The sequence below is a fragment of the Monodon monoceros genome, unplaced genomic scaffold (genome assembly GCF_005190385.1).
Source record: "Monodon monoceros isolate NGI ecotype Baffin Bay Population unplaced genomic scaffold, NGI_Narwhal_1 Super_Scaffold_20, whole genome shotgun sequence".
NCBI classification, from domain to species: Eukaryota; Metazoa; Chordata; class Mammalia; order Artiodactyla; family Monodontidae; genus Monodon; species Monodon monoceros.
In genome coordinates this window covers 49,960,754-49,987,819 of record NW_021703777.1, presented here as the reverse complement: position 1 = coordinate 49,987,819, position 27,066 = coordinate 49,960,754, and the positions used below count along the sequence as shown (strand labels likewise).

The 27,066-nt window shown below is 40.1% G+C and overlaps 1 protein-coding gene across 1 annotated transcript in view; it reads left to right on the top strand.

The window, feature by feature from the left end:
* The first annotated feature begins 12,564 nt into the window (after positions 1–12,564).
* Positions 12,565–27,066, top strand: part of MOB1B (MOB kinase activator 1B) — a 54,160-nt gene continuing 39,658 nt past the window's right edge. Inside the window, exon 1 of the mRNA XM_029235660.1 lies at positions 12,565–12,760. Coding sequence (XP_029091493.1) covers positions 12,747–12,760 — 14 coding nt within the window. The 5' untranslated portion in view covers positions 12,565–12,746. The remainder of the gene's footprint in view (positions 12,761–27,066) is intronic.

Genomic DNA, 27,066 nt, shown 5'->3' with positions numbered 1-27,066 from the left:
CTACCATATGACCCAGCAATCCCACTCCTGGCATATACCCTGAGAAAACCATAATTCAAAAAGAGTCATGTACCACAATGTTCATTGCAGCTCTATTTACAATAGCCCGGAGATGGAAACAACCTAAGTGTCCATCATCAGATGAATGGATAAAGAAGATGTGGCACATATATACAATGGAATATTACTCAGCCATAAAAAGAAATGAAATTGAGCTATTTGTAATGAGGTGGATAGACCTAGAGTCTGTCATACAGAGTGAAGTAAGTCAGAAAGAGAAAGACAAATACCGTATGCTAACACATATACATGGAATTTAAGAAAAAAAAAAGTCATGAAGAACCTAGGAGTAAGACAGGAATAAAGACACTGACCTACTACAGAATGGACTTGAGGATATGGGGAGGGGGAAGGGTAAGCTGTGACAAAGCGAGAGAGAGGCATGGACATATATACACTACCAAACATAAAATAGATAGCTAGTGGGAAGCAGCCGCATAGCACAGGGAGATCAGCTTGGTGCTTTGTGACCGCCTGGAGGGGTGGGATAGGGAGGGTGGGGGGGAGGGAGACACAAGAGGGAAGAGATATGGGAACATATGTATATATATAACTGATTCATTTTGTTGTAAAGCAGAAACTAACACACCATTGTAAAGCAATTATACTCTAATAAAGATGTAAAAATAAATAAAGATGAATTTCATGTACTTACTTGTCTAGCCCCTTCTAAGTTGTTTGAATACTTTTAGCTTTGATAGGAAACTTAGAACATTGTCATAAACCTGCAAATAAAAATAGTAATTTCTGATTTTTAGAATTAAACTTCAAATAGTACTGTCTTAGAGCAGTGTTTCCCAAACTTCAATTTTTCCTGTTACGTGTTTAGATGTTTGTCATATCTAAATATGGCTTTTACCTAACATTTTCCCCTAAATCAGTCGTTCTCAACCAGGGATGATTTTGCACCCAGGAGAACATTTGGCAATGTCTGGAGACATTTTTGTTTGTTATAACTGGGTGCTAGTGGCACCTAGTGGATAGGGGGCGGGGTACAGCCAAACATCCTACAATACATAGGGCAGCCTCCCACAGCAAAGAATTACCTGGCCCACAATGTCAGCAGTACCAAAGATGAGAAATCCTGATGTAAATCAGCTCATTTTCTTTTAAACTTCATGGTAACTAACATTTATTGAGCAATAGTATATATTTTTTTACTGAAGTATAGTTGATTTACAATGTTGCGTTAGTTTCAGGTGTATAGAAAACTGATTCAGTTATTCATAAATATATCTATTTTTTTCAGATTCTTTTCCCTTATAGGTTATTACAAAATATTGAGTATACTTCCCTGTGCTAAACAGTAGGATATTTTAAATATTGTTCTAAGTGCCTGATGTACAATATTTCATTGAATCTACACATCAACCTTATATAGTAGATAACACCATAAAACTTATTTTACAAGTGAGGAAACTGAGGGTTAACTAACTTGTCCAAGGTCAAACAGCTAGAAAGTAGCTGAATCCGGATGGTTGGATGCTAGAGGTCCTGAGCTTAACTAACAGGCCCAATTTTATATCACTAGTATAAATGAAAGCTAGTATTTTAAAAAATTTATTTATTTATTTTTGGCTGCATTGGGTCTTCGTTGCTGCACGTGGGCTTTCTCTAGTTGCGGTGAATGGGGGCTACTCTTTGTTGCGGTGCGTCGGCTTCTCATTGTGGTGGCTTCTCTTGTCGCAGAGCATGGGCTGTAGGCGCGCGGGCTTCAGTAGTTGTGGCACACGGGGTCAGTAGTTGTGGCGCACAGGCTTAGTTGCTCTGCAGCATGTGGGATCTTCCCGGATCAGGGCTCGAACCCGTGTCCCCTGCATTGGCAGGTGGATTCTTAACCACTGAGCCACCAGGGAAGCCCGAAAACCGGTATTATGTGTCTCATGTAGCAGAAGAACATGTGAATAAATTCAATTAGAGCAAAATACTATTAGGCTCTAGCTAGATATTGCTGCCTGCTGAAGTCTCTGGGTCTAAAGCCTGGGGCTCTTTTATAAAAAGGGAGGCTAAGTGTTAGAGAGGTGTTAAAGACATACTAGCATCAAACCAAGACTTTCTTTTTGATATAATCAGAAGAAATGGAAATGAATTTAAAGGTGACAACTTCCCTATTATGTAATTCAATATTATATAATGCTGTGTTTGTGTACTACCTAAAATCCCAACTCTTTAAATATACAAAGCTCTAGGATGTTTTGATTCCCCATGAAATAGATAGACCTAGGTTCAAATTCTGGATCTACTACTTATTACTGGTATTACGTATATTAGATATGATTTAATATCTTCATCCAGAGAACTGAGACAATAACATGTGCCTCATAAGGTTGTAGTGAGAATTAAGTGAGATATAAAGAGCTTTGCAAGATACTGGCAGAAAATTATACAACAGAAAATAAATATTAGTTCCTCTAATTTCCCGAAGATTCTGTGGTTCCTTTCCAGCACTGGCTTAGATTCTCATATGCTTCCATGATTATACAAGCTCTCTAAGAGCCATGGCAGGACAGGCAGCCACAGTTGGCTACAGAGTACCACAGGGAACAAAGAGCTGCTTTATCCAGAGTAACCACTGAGGCCTCCTGGGAGGAACTGGCCTTTTGAGCCACGCTGTGTAGCCAACACCTTCCTCCCTGCCCCCAGCTCCTGTGAAGGATGTTGATGATCTGGGGAAGATTTATGGAATTTGCAAGCATGACAGCCCTGAGACAGTGACTCTGATAGATGACACAGGTCCCTGGAGGTTACCAGAGGGAGGAAAGAACGAGGAGAGAAAAAGGCTTTGTTCCCGGGAACACAGTAGTGGATCCATCCTAATTTCTAAACACACACACACCTGCTCCAATTTTAGGTCTGCCATTTGGCCACACAGCCATTGAGTTTATGGCTAAAGGCTGTATTTTAAATATTCACAGCACCTCCTACTGGACTGGATTTGTGATTCTGTGATATCAGCTGAAGCGGAGTTCAAATGAGCATTGGAACTATTGTCTGCTTTTGTTTTCAGAATTTTGACTCTAAAATTTCTTCCCTACTTGATTCCTGATACCTTTATTCTTCTAAAATTTTCCTTTAATAAGGCTTGAGATTTCATGCCATAATCAGGGATAATTAAAATGCAAATACAACTAGAGAGGTAATACTGACAAATTCAGAATATCTCCTCCTCACTAGAATGTAAACATCCTGGGGGTAGGGACTTAGTTTTGTACCCTACTATATCTCCAATGTTTACATAAGTAACTAGCATATAGTTAGTGCTTAATAAATATTTGTCGAATGAATAAGAGTTCATACTAAGGTGTAAATGGTTGTAGCAGTCAACAATTCCTTTGCCTATACATGTATTTTTTTCATGACTCTGGGATTTACACATGCTACATCATCTTTCTGCAATGCCATTGTCTGCCTCTTACTCCTCCATCACCCCTTCCTTACCTGGAGAAAGTCTACTAACCCTTTAAGACTTGCTTTTTGGGTAAAACTCTCTTGGACCCTATCTTCCTCCTCAAATTAACACTTTCACTAGCTGGGCTCCTGTAGTCCTTTGCATATAATCCTGTTATAAGAGGGATGGTTTCGTGCTGCAATTATTTGTTTATAAGTCAGTCTCTGCCACTAGAAATGAGCTCCCTGAGTGTGGTAACGTTGCACCTTGCTTTTGTATCCTCACCCTTAGCATGGGTGGCTGGTTTATGGTAGATCTTCAAAAAATGTTACTGACTCACTGATTCTTATAAGTGGTCCTTTATCCTGCAGGGCTCCAGGAAGATCTCACTCCTTATCCCTTAAGGAGTACAAGATTACTTCCTTTAAAAGCTCTATTTTGGATAGGAAATCTGCCTGCCCACTATGGTTTTATTTTACTAAATCTCTTTGTCCTATACTCAAATGGAATGATTGGTGTGGAAACACAGAGTACAGCCTATATAAGTAAGGGATCTGGATATACTTGGTCAAATTTCAAGGTGGGACTGATTATCTTGGTCGTCTTCTCTGTAGATGCTTCCTGGCTGCCCTGATGCCATATAGACCTTAAGGACAGTGATATTCTGGGAAGGTTGGAATATTTCTCCTGAGGAAAAACAAATGGTTTGACTATCTGGGACCAGATTCCTATTGGTGCAGGACAGGGGAATTATATCGTGTAAAGCAGTAGCTCATGTCTCCAGCTATAAGAGGATTGTGGTCTGCTCAGGTTGCTGTGGTTGTGACTATGACAACTATGGAAAACATGAGACAGATGCCAAGAAGAGGGTGTGAGAGCAGCCACGGGCAAGAGAGAACAAATGGCCAAGGCTAGGGGCCACTAAGGGTCCCTGAAGTCCAGTGGTTGTCTAGGCAGGGATTCAAGATCTGACTTCCACATTTCATTATTTATATTGATGCAAACCTTGAACCGCTCATAAGGTGATCTCTTTCATTCATCCATTCTGCTTTAAGTTACTCTGAGGAAGGGAATGGAGATGGGGGAGGCAGCATAAGCACCTAGGGCACAACCCAAAGGGTTGCAGCGCTTGAGAACAAGCGCAATTTAATTAAGCCAACTGTGAATTTGTGTGGGTGAAAGTAACAGCTGCTGATCCTTAGGATATTTTTAAGTTGCAGCCAGTTGGGATACTCTCTATGTCTATATGTGGTCCTTCATGCTAAAGGACCTCATGGAGATGGGTGGGCTAAAAACTTAGACTCCTTGAAACTGCATCATCATCTCTTGGTCTTTGACAGCACGTCAGCAGCCTGCTCTCTGGGAAACTTCAGCAAGGTTAAAAGTTAAGCCTCTCAACTGACGTACTCAGTAGGGACTCCTCCATCCCCCACCCCCCTCCCCCCAACATTGTTGCTAGGTGTTTTTGAGATTAAAGGAGAGACTTATTTGCTTAGTCCCCACATACTTTCAAGCTGCTTAGTTACCACATCTTGTGCACAACATGCACTCCAGGCAAACAAACCTTTAAGAGCACGGCAGATTGAAGCAGCAAGCAGGCCCAGCAGACTGAGCCCCCTGAGTCCATGTGCTATATGAAGCAAACGTAAACACAGCTGGTGGAGTTAATTTTAGGCTTTCTGACCTTGGCAATGTACCATCAACTGGTGAAAAGCAGCTCTGAATAGGTTCAAAAGGAGTCTTCCTCCTTCTCCCCATGCAGCTGACTGGAAAAGTGGCTACATGGTTTAAGTTTAATGGGAAAAACAATTAATTAATTATAAACCAGGGTAAATTTGACAGATCAAGAAATTCAACATTTATTGAGCAAGTCGAAGGCCCATGTAAGAAATCTTTTAGGATGTTTGTCCTATGACTAAGATCCTCAACATTATACTCAAAGTAGCATTTTCAGAAAAGTTCTAAAAGACTGGCTTCTCACAAACAAAAATAAATTTCTATATCACAGTGTTTTTATTTTTATTTTTGGCTGCTTTGGGTCTTTGTTGCTGCATGCGGGCTTTCTCCAGTCTTTGTTGAGGTGCAAGGGCTTCTCATTGCGGTGGCTTCTCCTGTCGCAGAGCATGGGCTCTAGGCATGTGGGCTTCAGTAGTTGTGGCATGTGGGCTCAGTAGTTGTGACTCGTGGGATCTAGGGCTCAGACTCAGTAGTTATGGTGCACAGGCTTAGTTGCTCCAAGACATGTGGGATCTTCGCGGACCAGGACTCGAACCCGTGTTCCCTGCATTGGCAGGCGGATTCTTAACCACGGCGCCACCAGGGAAGTCCATATCAGGGTGCTTTAAGACACCGAAATGGTTTGGCAATGATGAGTGGGGAGATAGAAGTTTTATTAAATTATGCTGTTTATATATATATATATATATATATATATATATCAAGAATTTAAGTGCAAGGAGTAAATACATACTATTTACTTCTGAATGTATAGGATCCAATTCTCTGACCACCAAAATAGGTGAGGTTCCTGTAATACACTCACATACAACATGGACCTTTCCTTCCTGACACACAATTTCTAATTTTGCTTTTCTTTGTTTGCCTGTATTTCTCAATGATCCATAGGATTCGTAATGGCAGTGACTATATCCTTGTTTTTTTGCTCACAGAGGCCCATAATAGACAATAAATACTTGTTGAGTTGATAAATGAATGATTTGCACCTCACCATTCCCTTAAATCTAGCATCCTATTGCACAAAATTCACCTTCAAAGGAATGAATATCTTGAAAGTGAGGGTACTGTTTTCAGTTTGGGATCAATGGAAGATCCTTCTTCCACTGTAACACATTATAATGTGTTTTGATGCTCTATGGTTTTTGGTGATAAATGAACACATTGAGAGACACCAACCTTTACAAACAACCTTTAATACTTCCATTCTTTTCTATTACATTAAAATAATATGTCCTCGAAATAAAGATGCAGACGTAGAGAATGGACTTGAGGACACGGGGAGGGGGAAGGGTAAGTTGGGACAAAGTGAGAGAGTAGCATTGACATATATATACTACTAAATGTAAAACAGATAGCTAATGGGAAGCAGCTGCATCGCATGGGGAGATCAGCTCGGTGCTTTGTGACCACCTAGAGGGGTGGGATAGGGAGGGTGGGAGGGTGACGCAAGAGGGAGGGGATATGGGGATATGTATATATATATATGTATATGTATATGTATGTATATATATATATATACATATAGCTGATTCACTTTGTTATACAGCAGAAACTAAGACAACATTGTAAAGCAATTATACTCCAATACCGATGTTAAAAAAAAATAATATGTCCTTGAGAAGCATTTATAACAATTAATTGGTTTGTCTTTAATGAAGATATAGAATTAAAATCTAAAGACCATTGATAAGGATCAGGTTCAATTGTTAACTATGTTAAATGGGATCGTGTAGCATGCCAAAATTCCTTTAGAATATATTCATTCTAATTTAGGTCACCCTGGGAAGCGGGGGAAAGAAATGGACTTTACTGAATTCAGATTGTACTTACGAGCTCTGTGATCTTGAGCAAGTTGCATACAAAACCTCTCAGCATTAGTTTCCTTATCTATAAAAGAGGGAAAATAACACCTAACATCAACCTCATGGGGAAGTGTAAGAAATAAATAAAACAGAGATAAGATATACAAAACGCTTAGCAGAGTGATTGGCCCATAAGGAATAATCAAAAAATGGTAGTTATAAAAGCAAAAATAATATGTAATAAACTAATTAGATGGAATAATTACCACATCAATCTAGATATTATGTAACCCAAACACTCCTGCACAACGGAATGCATTTTATCAGGTTACTAAAGATTTGTTGCCCGGTATACTTTATCTCATGTTTGTTGTTCAGGTATCTATTCTTTCAGAGTCAGATCACATTACCGAATCAGAAGAGAACAGCTACTCAAGAAATACTGAGGCTCAGATTTGGCTACAGGGTTTGAATTCTGCATTTCTTCTCTCTGGCATTAGGAATATTTGCTTTTAGTTTTACAGGTAAAAGAACATTTATATATATATTGGTAGAAAAAGCTAGCTAATGTGACGGCAAGGAAAGAACTCCTTAGTCCGAAAACTCATCTTCTATACTAAACATTTAAAACCCCATTAATAGTAACACTTTTTCTAGGCCTTTTCAAAATGAGACCTGCTATTTGTTCGTTTTCTTTTTATTATGGAAAATTTCAAAACTAAACAGAAGTAGTCAGCACAGTATAATGATCCTCATGTACTCATCACCTGGTTTTGACAATTACTAACTCACTTCATCTATACTCCTACTTCCTTTCCCCCTCCCACACTATTCTGAAGCAAATCCCAGGCATATTATTTCAACTGCAATTATTTCAGTACATATTTCTAAAAAATAAGGACTCAAAAAACACAGCCACAACATCATCACTACAAATAATAATTAGTCCTTAGTAACATCAAATATCCAATGTTTAAATTTTTTGGTTGTCTATAAATGACATAAACATTTGCTATTGTTCTTTTTCAGACTGCTTATTTGAATCGAGATGCAAATCACTGTACACGTTACAGCTGGATGATATGTCTCTTATCTTTCAACCTCTATGTCTCTCCTTCAGCTCTATTTATTTCTTGCAATTCATTTGTTGAAGAAATTAGGTCCTGCATATTTTCCCCACTGTTTGGATTTGTTGCTTGCATCCCTGTTGAGTCATTTAACATGTTCTTTACCATATTCTTCTGTGCCCTACATTTCCTGTAATTTGATAAATCTGATATAGAGGCTTGATCAGATTCAGGTTCTATTTTGTTGGCAAGACTTCTTCACAGGTGATGATATAGTCTTCCATCAGGACACACATAAAGTGTGGTTGTCTCTCTTGTGATACTAGCAGCCATTGGTGATCAATGTCTAGATCCATTAATCCATTAGGGGTTGCAAAAATAGTGATATTCTAATAATAATTCAATCATTCCTATTTCTTTCATTTTTATTTTTTTTGGCTGTGTTGGGTCTTCGTTGCTGTGTACAGGCTTTCTCTAGTTGCCGTGAGCGGGGGCTACGTGAGCGGGGGCTACTCTTTGTTGCGGTGCGTGAGCTTCTCATTGCAGTGGCTTCTCTTGCTGTGGAGCATGGGCTCTAGGCACGCAGGCTTCAGTAATTGCAGCACGCAAGCTCAGGGGCTCTAGAGTGCAGGCTCAGTAGCTGTGGCGCAGGGGCTTAGTTGCTTCACGGCATGTGGGATCTTCCCAGACCAGGGATCGAACCTGTGTCCCCTGCATTGGCTGGTGGATTCTTAACCACTGCGCCACCGGAGAAGTCCCTCTATTTCATTATTTTTAACTGAAATACTTCCATAAGGAGAAATTTCCCTTGATCTACTACTTGGAAATTTGGCTTTACCTGCTGTTATTTTCTTGGAGAAGGGTAACATATTAATTAACACATTGGCAGTGACCAACTTATCCTATAAAAAGATGCGATGAATCATTTTCTTTATGATTGTAGAAACCCTCACCTTGAAGGAAAAGGAGAATATAACTGCAACTGAAGGAGAGGAAGTAAATGGTGATCAAAAACCTGAGATATCTGGGAAGAGAAGAAAGAAACACAGACGCTTAAAGGTAACACTTTGCTAAGTCTGTTCTTATCTGGCATATAAATTCCTATTTGGAAGCCCACCTTAAGGCTTCGAATACTATCAATATTTACTTACTGAGGTGTCCTGCATTCTTATCTCCTGTTCAGATCTCTCCCCAGACTTTGCACAGCTGTCAAAACTCTACCTGACATGGCAACTTTGATGTCTAAAAGACATTTCAGAGTTAACATATCTAACATGGAACTTTTAGTTTCACCTCAAAATTGTGACTCAGATCTTCCCTATTTTACTAAATGGCAGCACCATCCACCAGTTACTAAAGCCAAAATGACAGGAGTAGTCTTTGACTCCTTCTTTTCTCCAATCCCTATAATCAATGAATCACCAAGTGCTGTTCATTTTGAGATTATTAACTTCTTCTTTCTATTATTAATGACACCACCCTAAACCAAGTCACAGCTGTTGAGAAACAATTGTGCTATTACAATAAGTCTTCTGGCATCCCTGCTGACATGTTTGCCTCCTCCGGAACACTCTCCACAAGAAGGGAGAGTGATCTTTCTAAAATGTTACTCAAGGATCATGAGCTGATAATTGTTGAAGCTGTGTGATGGATTCATTATACTAATTTCTTCCCCTCTTTATGTGTTTGAAATTTTCCAAATTAAAAAAATAAAATGTTATTCTGATTATTTATCTTAACTTCTTACTATTTTACTTCTCGGCTGACTCCTCTATGTTCTTAAAATAAAACCAGATGGCTGTGAGTCCCAGCCAGCCCTCAGTCTACATGTCCAGCTTTATCTGATGCCACTCTTCTTGCTCAGGCTGCCCAGGCCATAACCTGTCAGTTCTGAGAAACTTTAAGCTCTTTCTTATCTTAGAGCATTTGTACTTTTTATCCCCTCTACCAGAATATGATCATTCCCTAGCTCTTTGCAAGGCTGGCTCCTTCTTCTTCCTTCAGGTCTCAGCAAAACTTCACCTCTTTAGAGAGGCCTTACTTAACCACTCAATCTAAATTAGATCTTCCTTCACCACTACTCTCTGTCACATTATTCAGTTTATTTTATACCTTACCACAATTTATAATTATCTTGTTTGTTTATATTTATATAAATATACTTACTTGTTTATTATGATAAGAAATTAACTTGAATGAATATTTAAAGATATGTGAAGGCATATACCCACTCACATTCTATTCTATTCTATTCATGTTATAATTCCACTTCTTTGAGAAACTGGTGGAGAGAATATAATTTTTTTTTTTTTTTTTTGCAGTACGTGGGCCTCTTACTGTTGTGGCCTTTCCCGTTGCGGAGCACAGGCTCCGGACGCCCAGGCTCAGCGGCCATGGCTCACGGGCCCAGCCGCTCCGTGGCATGTGGGATCTTCCCAGACCAGGGCATGAACCCGTGTCCCCTGCATCGGCAGGCGGACTCTCAACCACTGCACCACCAGGGAAGCCCCATAGAATATAAATTTTAATAATCTTGCTTCATAAACAAAATAAGATTTTGATTAGGAGAGTAACTTTTGGAAATTGAAATTTTAGGAAGAGAGTGATATGAAATTTGGATTGGTGAAGAAGAACGTGGAATTAGAAATCTCTATTTGAATATAGTCTCTCTTTGATTCTAAACTGCCCAATATTTTTAAGTGCTGAATAATTTTAAGTGACAGTCATTGTTTGATTTAAATGTCTAACCTCTGAAATTATATTTTGTATTATTAACATGACACCTCTCTCATTTTTACGACCAATACATTTATGTTTTATCAGCTGTTAATTTCAGGCAATTCTCCTAGTGGTATGATAAAGAACTCAGTATTTTTGCAGATTCTGTCCTCTCCCAATCATTGCCCTGACTCAAGAGTCATAGGATTCATTTAAATTTAGTTAGACCAAAAGCAAGGCTACATAAGCCAGCCTACCAAACCAGGGAGCAGATGGAAATTGTCTGCCAGTAATCTAAAGGATGTCCCTGGCATGACAGAATTTTAAAACTGGAAGATATCTTAGAGATCATGTAATAATCCAAAGCGCTCATTTTAAAGGGGGTGAAACTGTTGTTCTAACAGGTTTACAGACTTACTCTTCCCAAAATAAAAGATAATATCCTAATCTGGTCATTCAAGTCATTGTCAGAAGACCCTTACGGAATTGTATATTAAATCTGTATCATATCAAAATCTGGAACACAGGGCTTTTGTGTCATAAATCCATGATTTTCAGTATAGTAAGATAACGCCTCCTTCTCCCTCCTTTCCAGCACCTTTGGAGCCTTAAGTCTTTTCAAATTATTCCAGTGACCTCTGCTGTTCCTGAGATAGTATCAACACTTCAATATTTTCTTGTTTTAAAAAATGGTTTGATTTACTGACATGCCAAACTAATAGTACATAAACTCAACAGAACACATTTCATATTGGCACCTCCTTCAAGTCTATTAGCCCAAGGTGGGTTACTAGCTGCACAGAATTTAAATTTTGTTAAGATTCTTTGAAAAAGTTACTTGTAGATTTGACGGGTGTTGTGAGTAAAGAAGATGGACATCTCTTCGTAAAATAAATCGGTACCCAAATCGATAATGCTGTGGTGGGCTGGTGGCAACGCTGATTAAGCATTTATGGGGCTCAAGTCCATTATAGCCACTGAGCACTCTGATGCACAAAACATTTTAGAAGCTAGAAAGAATTCAGTACCCCCTTATAGAAGGACTTGCATTTCACATAGTTAAGGGGCCCAGGGCAAGGCTTTATAATCTATTTGCTCCATATAACTTGGATATGTCACCACAGCAGTTTTCCCAGCTGCTGCTGACAGCCTCACTTGCCTGTTCAGACAGTGATGGACCCTAACCATCTCCTTGTTTAGGGTTTAAAACATGCCCATAAGACGACAGGGGCCTTGAAAGCCCATTTAGATCCTTTCCTCTCTTCTGGCGGAACCACACCCAAACCATTCCAACCAGATGAAACTCACTCCTGTTTTTACATACGTAGTAGAGAGACTCCATAACATTTCATCTGGGCACTCACAGTGGGCAGAACTCTGGTGGCAATTCCATCCCTCACTGCAGGACTCTGACATCCCAGAGTTGCAGCCAATTTCCTTCCTGACCGCTGAAACCCAGCTAAGCAGCTCGGAGCGCTCTGCCACGACCCCCAACCGGGTGGACTGGCCTCGACCAAACGGGTGGCCCCAGCACACTTGCGGGGCGTGGCCCGGGGCTGCAAAGGTGTCCAGAAAGTAGGGGACCCTGGGTCGCAACGGGAGGGGCAGGGTGGGCGCGCGCCGCTCTCGCGAGAGCTCACGGGGTAGGGGCAGCGAGGGGCTGGAGACGAAGTGGTGGGGGAGCAGCGCTGCGGTCGCGGTGGTTGTTCTCTGTGGAGGAGGCGAGTGGCCCTTTCTCCGCCCCTTTTTGCTTCTCCTCCCACTGAGTGATTCAAGCCTTGCGCTTCCCACTTCCGCACCCTCTGCCAGCCATTGGAACTAGCAAAGCCGAACAAGTTGCGGCCGCCGAGCAGCCGGCGCTCCCCGCCTCCTCATCCTCTCCTCCTCCTCCTTCTTCTCCTTGCCTGGCCGCCGACGTCGCCGCCACCCCGAGGCCTCGCGACCGCCGAGGACGCAGCCCACGCCACGGCCGACATGAGCTTCTTGTTGTGAGTAGCCAGGCCCAGCGCGCACCGGCTTTGTTCAGGAGACCTGGGCCGCGGGTCCCCCACCCTTCTCCCAGCTTTGCCCCTAGCTGCTTGACCCGGGCGTTCCCACCCACCAGGTCTAGGGGAACCTGCCCCGAATGCTCGCGTTGCCTGACCGCCGCCGCCTCCCCGGCCAGCTTCGAGCAGGCGGGGAATCCTCCGGCCCCCAAGGAGGCTCTTTCTCCCCGGACCCCAAGTCCCGACACACCCCCATGCCTGCGTCCGCATTTCTCCATCACCCCAACCTTTCCTCTTGCTCTTCTCTTGCGTTTGTTTGTTTGCACGCTCTATATAGATACCTCCCACTCTTGCGCAGGACCCGTATCCGACGCGTGCCCGGTCGTCTGCCTCCGTCTCCCCTGTTCATTGCTTTTATTTCTGTATCCCAAGCACAGAAGATAGAGCTTCTACTTCCTTCCGTCACCCTAGGACCCTTTTCATACCCCACTTAGGTTTTAGGAGTGGGAAGTTGGGGTGACAAGTCTTGTGGATTTAACACAACGCGGCTGCTTGCGCGTCAGGATCCTCTGGTGACAGCCTGGGGTCTTGGGGACTGGAGCGCCTTGCTTTCCCGAGGTGCCCCTCCTCCCAGTGTGCTACCCTGAAGAGTATGGGCTCTATCTTTTTAGACAACCACCATATAGGGTCTGGGTAGTGTGCCCTGGGTTGATTAGAGAGTTGTTTTGCAAATCATTTGTAAATGCCAACTCAACGTCACATTTAGTGCTCGTCATTATCGTTTATTGCAGACGAGTTGAGGGGGATGGGCAGAAAGGTGGGGTGGCCGGATGGGAGTATGGTGGCAGCAGACAAGCCTCAGGTCCTCCGAAAACAGGACCTTACAACCTGGGGAATTACTCTTTTGAAGGCTTCGCTGTGATTCACCTCTGTTTAATCTGTGGTTAGAAAGCTAATAAAAACTCGGAGATTGAAACCCACCCCATATGCTCCTTTACCGTTGTGGAGAAAATTAGCATTTAAAGATTTTCTTCTTTCCCCACCTCCCATAATTTTTCGTCATCACATTGGCACCTGAATCCTGAGAATTTAATTAACCCTTATTTTCACAAGCTTATATCTAGAATGTTAATCCTTTTTAGGGTGTTTAAGCAAAACTGAGCCATCACAGAGGCTAACCGGCAGGTGGACTTGCTAATATTTCTAATATGCACAGGGGGTGCCTGGCTTGTGTCAACCTGCCTAACACATTTGAGCTTATGAAACCTCTTTCTTAGGCTCATCCTAGAAGTTGATTCTGAGTTTGTCAGATAGGTAGTACTAGATGAGAGGACTGAGTGATTTCATAAACGTCTTTGCTTCCTATTTTAGTTTGAATCAAGATAGCCAAGCATCTCCACTTGAAACGTCTCATCTTGAGTATTTTTTGCATTGCTGTTTTTTGATTTCTTCAAGAATTTAAAAGCTGTCTTTGAAATAGCAATGTAGATATGTCCTTGACTGCTTCTGATGGGCCTTTGTCTCTTGGAACTCATAGCTAAAATTGTTTGAAGCAGGGAAGAACCATAATTGGCTGAAACTAGGGGATAGACAAGGTTTGGGTGGTATTTTCTGAATATAAATACAATAGTATCCTGCTTTTCCATGGCTCAGTAATAATTACAGAAATGTAATGGATAAGTTCATTATCCTGAAGCATATTAGCTGCATAAGAAGAATCTTGCCATAACTAATGAAGATAGCACATTAGAGGGTTTGTACTATTTGGAACACAATTTTTCAGTCAGGTCACACGTAGCAGTTAATAAATTCTCAAGATATTTTGCCCGTGTGCTGCTTGACAGTCCAAAAAAGTTAATCTAATATTTTTGGTTTTGATTTTTGTCCACTGATAGTTTAAAATCTGAAGTGAACACCTCGTAAGTAGAAATAATTATTACCAGAAGTGAAAGAACAAAGTTTTGGTTATTATCTATTATTTGGTATAATTTCCTGAATATTATTTCTGTACCAACAGATAAGCAGAGAAAATAAGAGTTGCAGTTTAGGAGTTAAATACAAATATTTCTCTCCGGTTCTTGGAAGCTTATTTGTAAAGCGGCTATAAGTGGATGAAACTGCAAAAATAAGGGCAATGTGAGATAGGGTTATGAAGTTGATGACTCATAACTCTTGAGGGCTTTAAGATAGAAGAAAAGAATTATTGATTTAAAAAACATCATTCAGGGCTTCCCTGGTGGCGCAGTGGTTGAGAGTCCGCCTGCCGATGCAGGGGACACAGGTTCGTGCCCTGGTCCGGGAAGATCCCACATGCCGTGGAGCAGCTGGGCCCGTGAGCCATGGCTGCTGAGCCTGCGTGTCCGGAGCCTGTGCTCCGCAGCGGGAGAGGCCACAACAGTGAGAGCCCCGTGTACTGCAAAAAGCAAAACAAAATAAAAAGCATCATTCATTGTGCAGGCACTGGCGTAGGCACTGGTTCAGAATAAATTTGCACTGCTTTGATTCTAACTGGGACAAACCTTTGGTTGTGCTGCATATTGGCCTGTGTGTGTCTTCAGATTAAGCTAAACTCCCAGATAGTGCATACAAAAACTTCACAGGAACCTAATTTAACTTTATAGACTCAAATCTTTAAACACATCCATAGTACCTTCTGTGTGCTAGGCATTGTGCAAGATGTGAGACTCTAGAAATGGTAGACAGTGTATAAACAGTCATCTGTAATAGACGCAATACAAGCATAGGGGTCCAAAGAATACAGAGCATTGTGTTCTATTTGAGCAGGGGGAAGATTTCATGGAAGAAGTGATGGATAGTTAATGGAAGGTATAACAAGAGTTCTCTAAAAGGGTAAGGGGAAATGGGAGATTTCAGTTAGAGGAAACATCATGGGGGCATGAAATTGCCTGTGAATTCTCCATTTTCAGGTTTGTTCAAGAGGCTGTAGAATTTGGGAGCTAGATGGGGTCTATCAGTAACACAGCTTACTCCTCTCTTTTTTGCTAAAGTGGCAAAATCACCAACCTCACGTTACTGGCCTAATTATTGGCCTGGGTAGAATTGGAACACAGGTCTCTTGACTTAGGGTTTTTCCTCTCCTGACATTTTATGCATATAAAATTGAGGGAGATTTAGGATCAGAGTGAGTTCTTAACAGTCATTCAAAAAATATATAGAGTGTTCTCTATGTTTCTAGCATTTTTAGATTGCAGGTCTCTTCTGACATGGAATTCCACAGAAACATTTGACTAGGAAAAAACCAAGGTGTAATTTCCTAATGTAAGACTGCTTGGTTGGAACAGAGTTAGAACAAATATAGTTAACTTTAAAACAGAAGTTTGTAGGAAGGTGGTTTAGGAATGAGAATGAATATAAACCAGGTCTGTTTCTGTATAGGAAGAAACAAAGAGGTTGGGAAAGGAAGGAAATATTTCTTGAACATTATGCTAGACAGCTGCCATTTGTGTTTTCAGAAGAATAGCAATTTGGGAAAGGGGACACAGGGGTTTAGCTGTGTTTATATGTCTCTCTCTGTCTCCTTCTTCTACTTCTCTCTTCTCTCTTACCTCCTTCTTTCCTCCAAACACCTCCCCCCACCCCGCCCCCCATACCAGCATCTTTGTTTTCAGGCAGATGATTCAACTGATTTTAGTGCTTCAATATCCTCACCTGTAAAAGAAATTAATAATAAAAATAGCCTGCTAAGTGCTTACCATGTGCCGGACACCAAATGCTTTAGATAAGTAACCCAATTTAATAACTAGCAGGAGCCCCATTTTTACAGATGAAGAAACTGGCAAAGAGATGTTAAATAATTTGTTCAAATTATGTAGCTAGTCAGTGGGGTCGCTGGGATTTGAATCCTGGCAGTCTAGATCCAGAGAACCTACCTCATATTACCTTATATCTAATTGATAAAATTATATAAAAAGGTGGTATTCATATAGGCCTTGTTTTTAAGAGAAGTCTTTCATGACCAGGTATTAATATCTCATACTGTGAGGACTGCTTTCTAAGGGTCATCAGGAATATAATGGTGGAAGAGAAAATAGAAACCTTTAAATTTAAATAATACTTTAAGATTATTTTTGACTTTTATTTTTAGTGTAAGAATAATACTAGTTGATTCACTTTGTTATACAACGGCAACTAACAACAATGTAAAGCAATTATACTCCAATAAAGATGTTTAAAAAAAAAAGAAAGAATAATACACATGTTGGAGTAATCACAAAATACTTTTAAGAAAAGGAAGAAAATAAAAATCTCTCATAATCACACCTTCAGAGATAACTATTGTATTTTGTGATATCACTTCCCAATCTTTTCTGTCACGTTTTTGTTTGTACATATGTAAAAATACACAAATGGATCCCTACTGTCCATAGACCAGGTTTTTCACTTGTGAATTTTTTATGTCAGTATACTTCTACAGCATCACTTTGAGTGGCTGTTGACCAAGTATTATCTTTGCAGTTTTGTTATCTGACCAACCAATTTAATAAGTTACGCTTTTTCGGGGGTGGGGGGGAGGGAGTTGAAGTAAGTATGGTCATCTTTTCAGAATTATAGTTTTGGGAATTGCAAATATCAATACTTGGCTGTCCTTAGTTTACTCTTACCATCTGATACAGGATTGCTTTTGTTTTACATTACAGAGTGCAAAATAATTACTATGTGATTACTTTTACCATTAACGACTTTTTTTCCTTGATGTACTTGAAGAGTTTTTGTATCTTTGGAGTTTCTGATATATGAAAGCACATGTAGTACTTGTCTTCAAGTGTATATTTGACTAGGAGGTATTGAAGCAGAATACTTGTGTTACTTCAAGAAAAATGGTACCTATTAGGAATGTTAAGTCTATAGAGAAGTTTTAAACTCTCCTTTCTTCCAACATTCCATTTTTTAAAAGATTGAGATATAATTGATGTATAACATTAGTTTCAGGGGTGTAACTTCCATTTTTGTTTTGTATCAATTAACTAACTTAAGGCCATCGTTTATAGCATGCTTAATTAAAGTGTAGCTGTGAAACCTGTTCATTTGCAGAAGTGATTTTTAAGTTTTATTTTGAAACATTTTCAAATTTTTAGAAAAGCTGCAAAGAATAGCACAAAGAACTCCCATATATTCCTTATCCAGAGAACCCATTTAGTTTCATTAGTTGCTCCAATAATGTCATCCTCAGCAAAAGGATCCAGTCAGGAATCATGTATCATACCCAGTTTTGTGCTGCCTTCTTCAAACTGAAACATTACCTTAGTTTTTCCTTGACTTTCAGGATTTTTATATCTTTGAGGACTACAGGCCAGTCATTTTGTAGAATATCTCTCAGTTTGAGTTTGTCTGATGTTTCCTTGTGGTGAGACCTGGTTGTGCATTTGAGGCACAAGTATCACAGGTGTGATACATGTTTTTCTTACAGCATCTTATCAGGTGCACATAATGTATGTTTGTCCATTGTTGGAGGTGATTCTTTTGATGAAAGTGTCTATAAAGATTGTCCAGTATAAAGTTATTACATATTTTTTCTTTTTGTGATTAATATTTTGTCGGGCGCTATTTTGAGATTATGTAACTATCCTTCCATTTTCACCTACTAGTTTGAGTGTTCATTGATATTTCTTCTCTGTATTACTACTATGATGCTTGCCAATATTCTAATTCTGTCATTGCTTTTATATTTATTATTTGACATTTTTACTGTAAGGGGTCACTTATTCTTCCCATTTAATTTTTTTTTTAGTATGTGTGAACTCATGGGTTCCTATTTTATTTAATGAGTTATAATCTGTAATCATTATTTATCTTGGTGCTCAAATTGTCTCAGTTTTAGCTAGTTGGAGTCCTGTTCAGGCTGGCTTCTGTGTCCCTTTGATTTGTTCCTGTCTTTTTCTGAGTACTCCGTTACTTTCCGGCACAATCAGATATTCCAGGTTTATCTTTTTTTTAAAAATTTATTTATTTAATTAATTTATTTTTGGCTGCATTGGGTCTTTGTTGCTGTGTGTGGGCTTTTTCTAGTTAAAGCGAGCAGGGGCTACTCTTCGTTGTGGTGCACAGGCTTCTCATGTGGTAACTTCTCTTGTTGCGGAGCACAGGCTCTAGGCGCGTGGGCTTCAGTAGTTGTGGCACACAGGCTCAATGGTTGTGGATGATGGGCTTAGTAGTTGTGGCTCGCGGGCTCTAGAGTACAGGCTCAGTAGTTGTGGTGCAGGGACTTAGTTGCTCCACAGCATGTGAGATCTTCCCAGACCAGGGCTCGAACCCGTGTTCCCTGCATTGGCAGGCAGATTCTTAACCACTGCGCCACCAGGGAAGTCCCCCAGGTTTATCTTATACTTTCTCTGCCTCAGTCCTGGAACTGGCCATTTCTCTAAGGGCCTTGGTTCTGGCCAGTGATGAATAGTATTTGGAAACCAGAATTTAGGTGATAGGTGTGCTTATTACTACATATGTTTGGCTCTTCCCAGGCCCTCTCATTGGACAATGCTAGAAAATACATACCCATACAAATTTACATCCAAATATTTTATTCTATATCTATCCATATATACCCAATGAGTTCACACTAATTCCTGCAATTCTGAGCACAGGGTTCATCCTAGTCTTATCCATTTATGTATTTTTCACTTTCTCCTTTGTCAGTGAGAAACCTTGCTCCCATTATCCTCAATATACTTATTTGTTCAGACCTCTGTAAATATAGCTATTCTTCTAACTCTGCCTGGCCACCTTCCATGTGGCTTGGCCTCCAGCTGTCATCCAGCCACCATTACTCCTCTCCTGAGCATGTGTGGACCCCTCCTTCTGCCATATTAAGGATGAAAGTAGTCTCAGACTCCACTATGTGTGGTATGAGTGTGATAGTAATCTAATTTTTTCCCTGTGTTTAGGACCAATACCTCAGAGATGTTGGGGAGGATTAGATATCCTGAACGTAAAAGGCCTAGCTCAATGTGCAGCAGTGATATCTAGTTCATTGTCAATATCTCAACAGTGTGATGGTTGCTTGTAGCTGTTATTATTTTTTATAAACATAGTCATCATTTCTGATTACTAAATCATAGCCAATTTCTGTAGCTTTATTATCATATGTATTGGTGCTACTTTGATTTTCTGAAGTTAGGACTTAAAAGCAGGAGTTTGAAGGTAAACAAACATTATTTGGATAATAGTCTAAGTACCTCATAGTCAAGCAGCCTTATTAATATTTGTAATGGAAAGACTGAATCTTATTTTATTGCTACTATTGTTTTATTTTTTTCCCTAAGTTCTCTTGTTGTTATCAAATTGAAATTTGATGAGAATAGTTCAGTAGTTATAGTATTGGGTGTTAATTTTTGTGTGTTTCTTTGTAGAAATAGTTAATGGTTTAACTTAAATAATTTCTTAGTATTCATTATAAACACAGAATAAAGTGGAAACAGTAGGGGTAAAAGTCTTTTATGGCAACTTTTCTGGTATCTCGATGCCCAGATCATGTTCCACACAGATGGGCAGCAGCATGACCTTCTCTTTAGAGAATCTGTTTGTTTGCTGGTGCCCTGTAGCATTAGATTTAACTAATGAAATAGCTCTTTGTTTAAAAACTCCCTGTTGGTTATAGGTTGTACTCACGTATGCCTGGTTCCATTCTCCCTAACCCTTCCCCACACCCTGCCAAATGTTCAACTGGTTCTCTTATTTTCAACTCTTAGAAATTGTACTTTTGAGTCAGTGAATAACACCGATTTGTCAAAACTGAAGTCTCAACTGGAACACAGCATTGTTTTGAGGACTGATGCTTGTGTTTCCTCTCTATTGTTAAGGACTCCCAAAGGGGTCTTATTTGTCAGAATGTTCAAGCTTTTAATCAGTCCTTTGTTAACCTTGTCAATTTTTAATTTGGGAATTGGCAAGTTATCAAGAACTGAAATTAAAAAAAAAATTTTCAGATTGTAGTTAGAGCCAAACTATACCAAAAAGTACAATTCTAAGTGGCTAGACATTTGGGAACCAAAATGTTCCTCAATTGAGCTGTATTAATTTTAGCTTTTGCCAATCTTGAGAAAGAAAAACGGAGCTGGAGGAATCAGGCTCCCTGACTTCAGACTATACTACAAAGCTACAGTAATCAATACAGTATGGTACTGGCACAAAAACAGACATATAGATCAGTGGAACAGGGTAGAAAGCCCAGAGGTAAACCCATGGACATATGGTCACCTTATCTTTTTTTTTTTTTTTTTTTTGCGGTATGTGGGCCTCTCACTGTTGTGGCCTCTTACGTTGCAGAGCACAGGCTCTGGAAGCGCAGGCTCAGTGGCCATGGCTCACGGGCCCAGCCACTCCATGGCATGTGGGATCTTCCCGGACTGGGGCACGAACCCACATCCCCTGCATTGGCAGGTGGACTCTCAACCATTGTGCCACCAGGCAAGCCCTGGCCACCTTATCTTTGATAAAGGAGGTAAGAATATACAATGGAGAAAAGACAGCCTCTTCAGTAAGTGGTTCTGGGAACACTTGACAGCTGCATGTAAAAGAATTAAATTAGAACCTTTCCTAACACCATGCACAAAAATAAACTCAAAATGGATTAAAGACCTAAATGTAAGGCCAGACACTATAAAACTCTTAGAGGAAAACATAGGCAGAACACTCTGTGACACAAATCACAGCAAGATCCTTTTTGACCCACCTCCTAGAGAAATGGAAATAAAAACAAAAATAAACAAATGGGACCTTATGAAACTTAAAAGCTTTTGCACAGCAAAGGAAACCATAAACAAGATGAAAAGACAGCCCTCAGAATGGGAGAAAATATTTGCAAATGAAGCAACTGACAAAGGATTAATCTCCAAAATTTACAAGCAGTTCATGCAGCTCAATAACAAAAAAACAAACAACCCAATCCAAAAATGGGCAGAAGACCTAAATAGACATTCCTCCAAAGAAGATATACAGATTGCCAACAAACACATGAAAGATGCTCAACATCACTAATCATTAGAGAAATGCAAATCAAAACTACAAGGAGGTATCACCTCACACCAGTCAGAATGGCCATCATCAAAAATCTAGAAACAATGCTGGAGAGGATGTGGAGAAAAGGGAACCCTCTTGCACTGTTGGTGGGAATGTAAATTGATACAGCCACTATGGAGAACAGTATGGAGGTTCTTTAAAAAACTAAAAATAGAACTACCATATGACCCAGCAATCCCACTCCTGGGCATATACCCTGAGAAAACCATAATTCAAAAAGAGTCATGTACCACAATGTTCATTGCAGCACTGTTTACAATAGCCAGGGCATGGAAGCAACCCAAGTGTCCATCAACACATGAATGGATAAAGAAGATGTGGCACATATATACAATGGAATATTACTCAGCCATAAAAAGGAATGAAATTGAGTTATTTGTAGTGAGGTGGGTGGACCTAGAGTGTGTCATACAGAGTGAAGTAAGTCAGAAAGAGAAAAACAAATACCACATGCTGACACATATGTATGGGATCTAAAAAAAAAAATAGTACTGATGAACCTAGGGGCAGGACAGGAATAAAGACGCAGATGTAGAGAATGGACTTGAGGACACAGGGAGGGGGAAGGGTAAGCTGGGACAAAGTGAGAGAGTGGCATGGACATACATACACTACCAAATGTAAAATAGATAGCTAGTGAGGAGCAGCCGCATAGCACAGGGAGATCAGCTCGGTGCTTTGTGACCACCAGAGGGATGGGATAGGGAGGGTGGGACGGAGACCCAAGAGGGAGGGGATATGGGGATATATGTATATGTATAGTTGATTCACTTTGTTATACAGCAGAAACTAACACAACATTGTAAAGCAATTATATTCCAATAAAGATGTTATAAATAAATAAATAAAAACGGGGAAAAAATTTTAGCTTTTGCTCAAATGGTAGCATGTTTATAAGCTGTTGGGAATGTATTGTCATGTGATAACTGTAGGTTCTAGAGATATCTTTACCTTTTTTTTTTTTTCTCATTCAGTATTAAGAAAGTATCACTGTCATTTTATTTAGCACCGTTGGGACTAAAGGCTACTTTTGACCCTCTGGTGACAGAAGGCCACCCCCAGGACTGAGGAGATCATAACTATGCATAACTATAACTCTTTTTTTTTAAACTTAAAATATGTTTATTTCTGAATTCTTTTTGGCCACACTGCATGGCTTGTGGGATCTCAGTTCCCCGACCAGGCATTGAACCCTGGCCATGGCAGTGAAAGCATAGAATCCTAACCACTAGGTCATGAGGGAACTCCCATAACTATAACCCTTGAGAAGTCTACTTTAGACACTTAAAGTGAGGAACTTTGGCGTCACTTAGGAGCATGTTAGAAATGCAAGATTTCAGACTCCAATCCTTGAAATAGAATGCATTTTAATAAGATCCCTTCCTTTAAAGAGCACCTTCAAGTTTTAGAAGCTTTAGACAATAGTAAGTCGATGGATGCCTGTGTATTGAGTTAAGTAATTCAAAGTAAGGTAAAGGAGAAAAAAAAATCCTTGGGATTCAGTATAATACTACCTCTGTCTTTGAGAGACTCTGAGGCCCTGACAAAGATTCTTTGCCTGGCCAAACTTTGGTCAGGTCTTGAATTCTAATAGGTCCATCTGTGCACTTCCTTGTAAAGTCTAGTTTTAGCAAGAACCCTGCTAGTCAGGTTAACCACAATCCCCTACCACCATCAACATCTGATCAGCTTCCTCCTCCGCCACCATCCCTCAGGTGATGTATGGATCACCCCTGCCTGTCTTCAGCAAGAATCCTGTTACGTCAGGGGCTTCCCTGGTGGCGCAGTGGTTAAGAATCTGCCTGTGAGTGCAGGGGACACGGGTTTGAGCCCTGGTCATGGAAGATCCCACATTCTGCGGAGCAACTAAGCCTGTGCACCGCAACTGCTGAGCCTGCGCTCTAGAGCCCGCGAGCCACAACTACTGAGCCCACGTGCCACAACTACTGAAGCCTGTGTGCCTAGAGCCCGTGCTTGGCAACAAGAGAAGCCACCGCAATGAGAAGCCCGCGCACCGCAACAAAGAGTAGCCCCCGCTCCCTGCAACTAGAGAAAGCCCGCGCACAGCAATGACAACCCAAAGCAGCCAAAAGTAAATAAATAAAATAAATAAATTTATTAAAAAAAAAAGAATCCTGTTAGGTCAGTTTAACCAGAAACACAACACCCCCCGCCCCGTCCCCTTTCCCCCCTGATATTTCCTCTTAGTCATTTTTCTATCCACTCACCCCCACACCCTGCTTCTTCGTTATACATTCCTTCTTGCCCATGCTGTATTTGGAGTTGAACTCCGTCTCTCTCCCATACTGTAAAATCCCATTGCAGTAGTCCCTATATCTACCTCATTGTTCCTGAATAAAATCTGCCTTACCATCTTTAACAAATGTCAGTGAAGTTTTTAAAAAATTTTCTTTAACAGCCCTCAAGGTTAGGTTCTCTGGTTGTCTTTGCACACTTGTAATTATTTATAATTATTATTAAAGGTCTTTTCCCCCTTCCTGGACTGTAAGTTTCATAAGGTTTGTTCACTGTTTTATTTCCCAGCATGTCAGTACCTTGCTTGGCAAATATGTCCTCAATATGTAAATATTTTTGATAGACTAAAGGTTGTCATGGAAAGAACAGTGGCCTGTGAGTGAGGACACCTGGGTTTCAGAGTCTTTGGTCTGTCACTAGCCATGTGACCTTGGGCACGTCACTTAATTTCTTCTGTTTCCTCTGTTTACTGGGAGGAAAGGAATGCCTATTCCGTTGGGTAACTGCAAGAATTAAACAAGAGAATGTATATGGAGGTTTTCAACAACCAGAGGGTCCTGTGCAAACACTGTTAGTACCCTTGCTCATGAAATTCCCAAGCCCAGTATGTAAACTCTTTCTGAATTCAAATGTTGTTTAGCTGTGTTAACAAATGCATGGTATTGCTGCATAATATAATAAATATTTATTGGAGTCTCCTGTGTATAAGCAAAGTGTTATTAGGTGCTGGTGGTAGGAGGAGAAAGGTAGGGATTCAGAAATAAATAAGATGTGGTCTCTGTCCTCAAGAATCTTAAAATTGGAGACCAGCATATTACATGGATGTACTCTTCAGTAAAATTGTTGTAAACTCATTAGTTTTAAGTCCACTGGCTAATGGAGGTTAAAGATTATTGATATTATTGATATTCCAGTGAGAATACTTCTTTGGGTGTAGGTGTGAAATAGTTGCATTTGGTATTTATAAAAGTTACGTGTCTGGTATATTCATGTATTCAAAACAGCAGAAGTTTTGCAAATATGTACTTCTGTATTTTTAGGCAGAGGCCTAAAATATGAATTCGGGGGCCAGCCTTGCTTAATTTTGCACTGTTGCCACTATTGCTCCACTCCAGCATCGTGTTTTTTAATAGGGAAAGGAGGCGGCTGGAATCCTTTGGCCCACTTTCTTCCTGCAGTTTACTTGGGCTTCTCAGGTAGGGGTTAGAATGGGCTGGAAGTGATTGGCAGAGTCCCAAGGCATAAAGAGCACCCATGATAATGCTGTTTGTTAGCACTCCAGCCTCATCTGCTCTTTCCTTCCGTGTATTCCCTGCGCTGAGCTTAGCCATTTTATTTGCATTTCTTTCAACATGCATTTTTCCCACTTCTGCCTGCTTTTTTAAGTGCTGATCCTGTTGTTCTGGCTGGAGCCCTTCTCCATCCCACCTCCATTTCTTTAGTTCAGGAGCCAACTCTTTTTCCGTGACCTCTGTCCCCTTACCAATTTGTTCGGTACCATTTCAGTGTCCTCCATAGTCCTTATTATAGCTCGTATCAAAAAGATATTGTACTTGTCAGTTTTCAGGCCTTTCTTCCTCATCAGATATGTGACCTCTTTGAAGATGCAGCAGTTTCAAAAATTATTTTTAAATCTCTACCATCTAGCATAGTGCCTGTTATATATTACATACTTGGTAATAAAATTTTTTTAATATGGTATCACATGTGGAATCTAAAAAAATGATACAAATGAATTATTTACAAAACAGAAATAGACTCACAGACTTAGAAAACAAACTTATGCTTACCAAAGGGGATGGGGCGGGGAGGTGCGGGGAGAGATAAATTAGAAGTAAAAAAAATTTTTTTTAACAAGTCAGTGACATTTTCAAGTATTTACATGGTGGTAGGTGGAGGAGATATGAGTGATTCCCTTCATTCTGCTCTAATTTTTCCCTTCCAAAGACTTTTGGGGAGCTAGAAATAGGTGGCTGTTGAGCACAGAAAGATTTGGAACACCTATTTATTGGATCTTTATTTTACAATTTTGTAGAGACCTTGTTGTTTTACCCTTTTTTCAAGAATCGATATATGCCAGGCACATTCCCTATCTGCCACTGTAAATTGTGTTCCAGTAGCAGTGAATGTGAGTGCTCATATCCCTGCATCTCCACCAGCATCGCACAGCTAGGAATAATAATTGTGAGAGCTTCTTGGGCTTCAAATATATATATAAAAATATATATGTATATGTGTAAATATATATAAATATATACATATATATGTAAATATGTCTTTACATATAACCAAGTAAACAGGTTAATAGTAAAGATTCTTCCAAAGAATTTCTGTCCTCTTTCTCTCTTTTTCTTCCTTCTCTCTCTTTTTTTTTTTTTTTGTAAATTTTTTGGCCACGCCACGCAGCATGTGGGATCTTAGTTCCCAAACCAGGGATCAAACCCACAACCCCTGCATTGGAAGCACGGAGTCTTAACCACTGGACCGCCAGGGAAGTCCCTCTTCCTTTCTTTTTTAATTGAAGTATAGTTGATTTACAGTGTTGTGTTAGTTTCTGATATACGGCAAAGTGATTCAGTTATACATATATATATTCTTTTTCATATTCTTTTCCATTATGGTTCATTACAGGTTACTGAATATAGTTCCCTGTGCTATACAGTAGGACCTTGTTGTTTATCTATTTTATATATAGTAGTTTGTGTCTGCTAATCCCAAACCCCTAATTTATCACTCCTCCACCCGCTTCCCCCTTTGGTAAGCATAAGTTTGTTTTCTATGTCTGTGAGTCTGTTTATGTTTTGTAAGTAAGTTCATTTGTGTCATATTTTAGATTCCACATACAAGTGATATCATATTGTATTTGTCTTTCTCTTTCTGACTTACTTTACTTAGTATGATAATCTCTGGGTCCAGGCATGTTGCTACAAATGGCATTATTTCATTCTTTTTTATGGCTGAGTAGTATTTCATTGTGTGTGTGTGTGTGTGTGTGTGTGTGTGTGTGTGTGTGTGTGTGT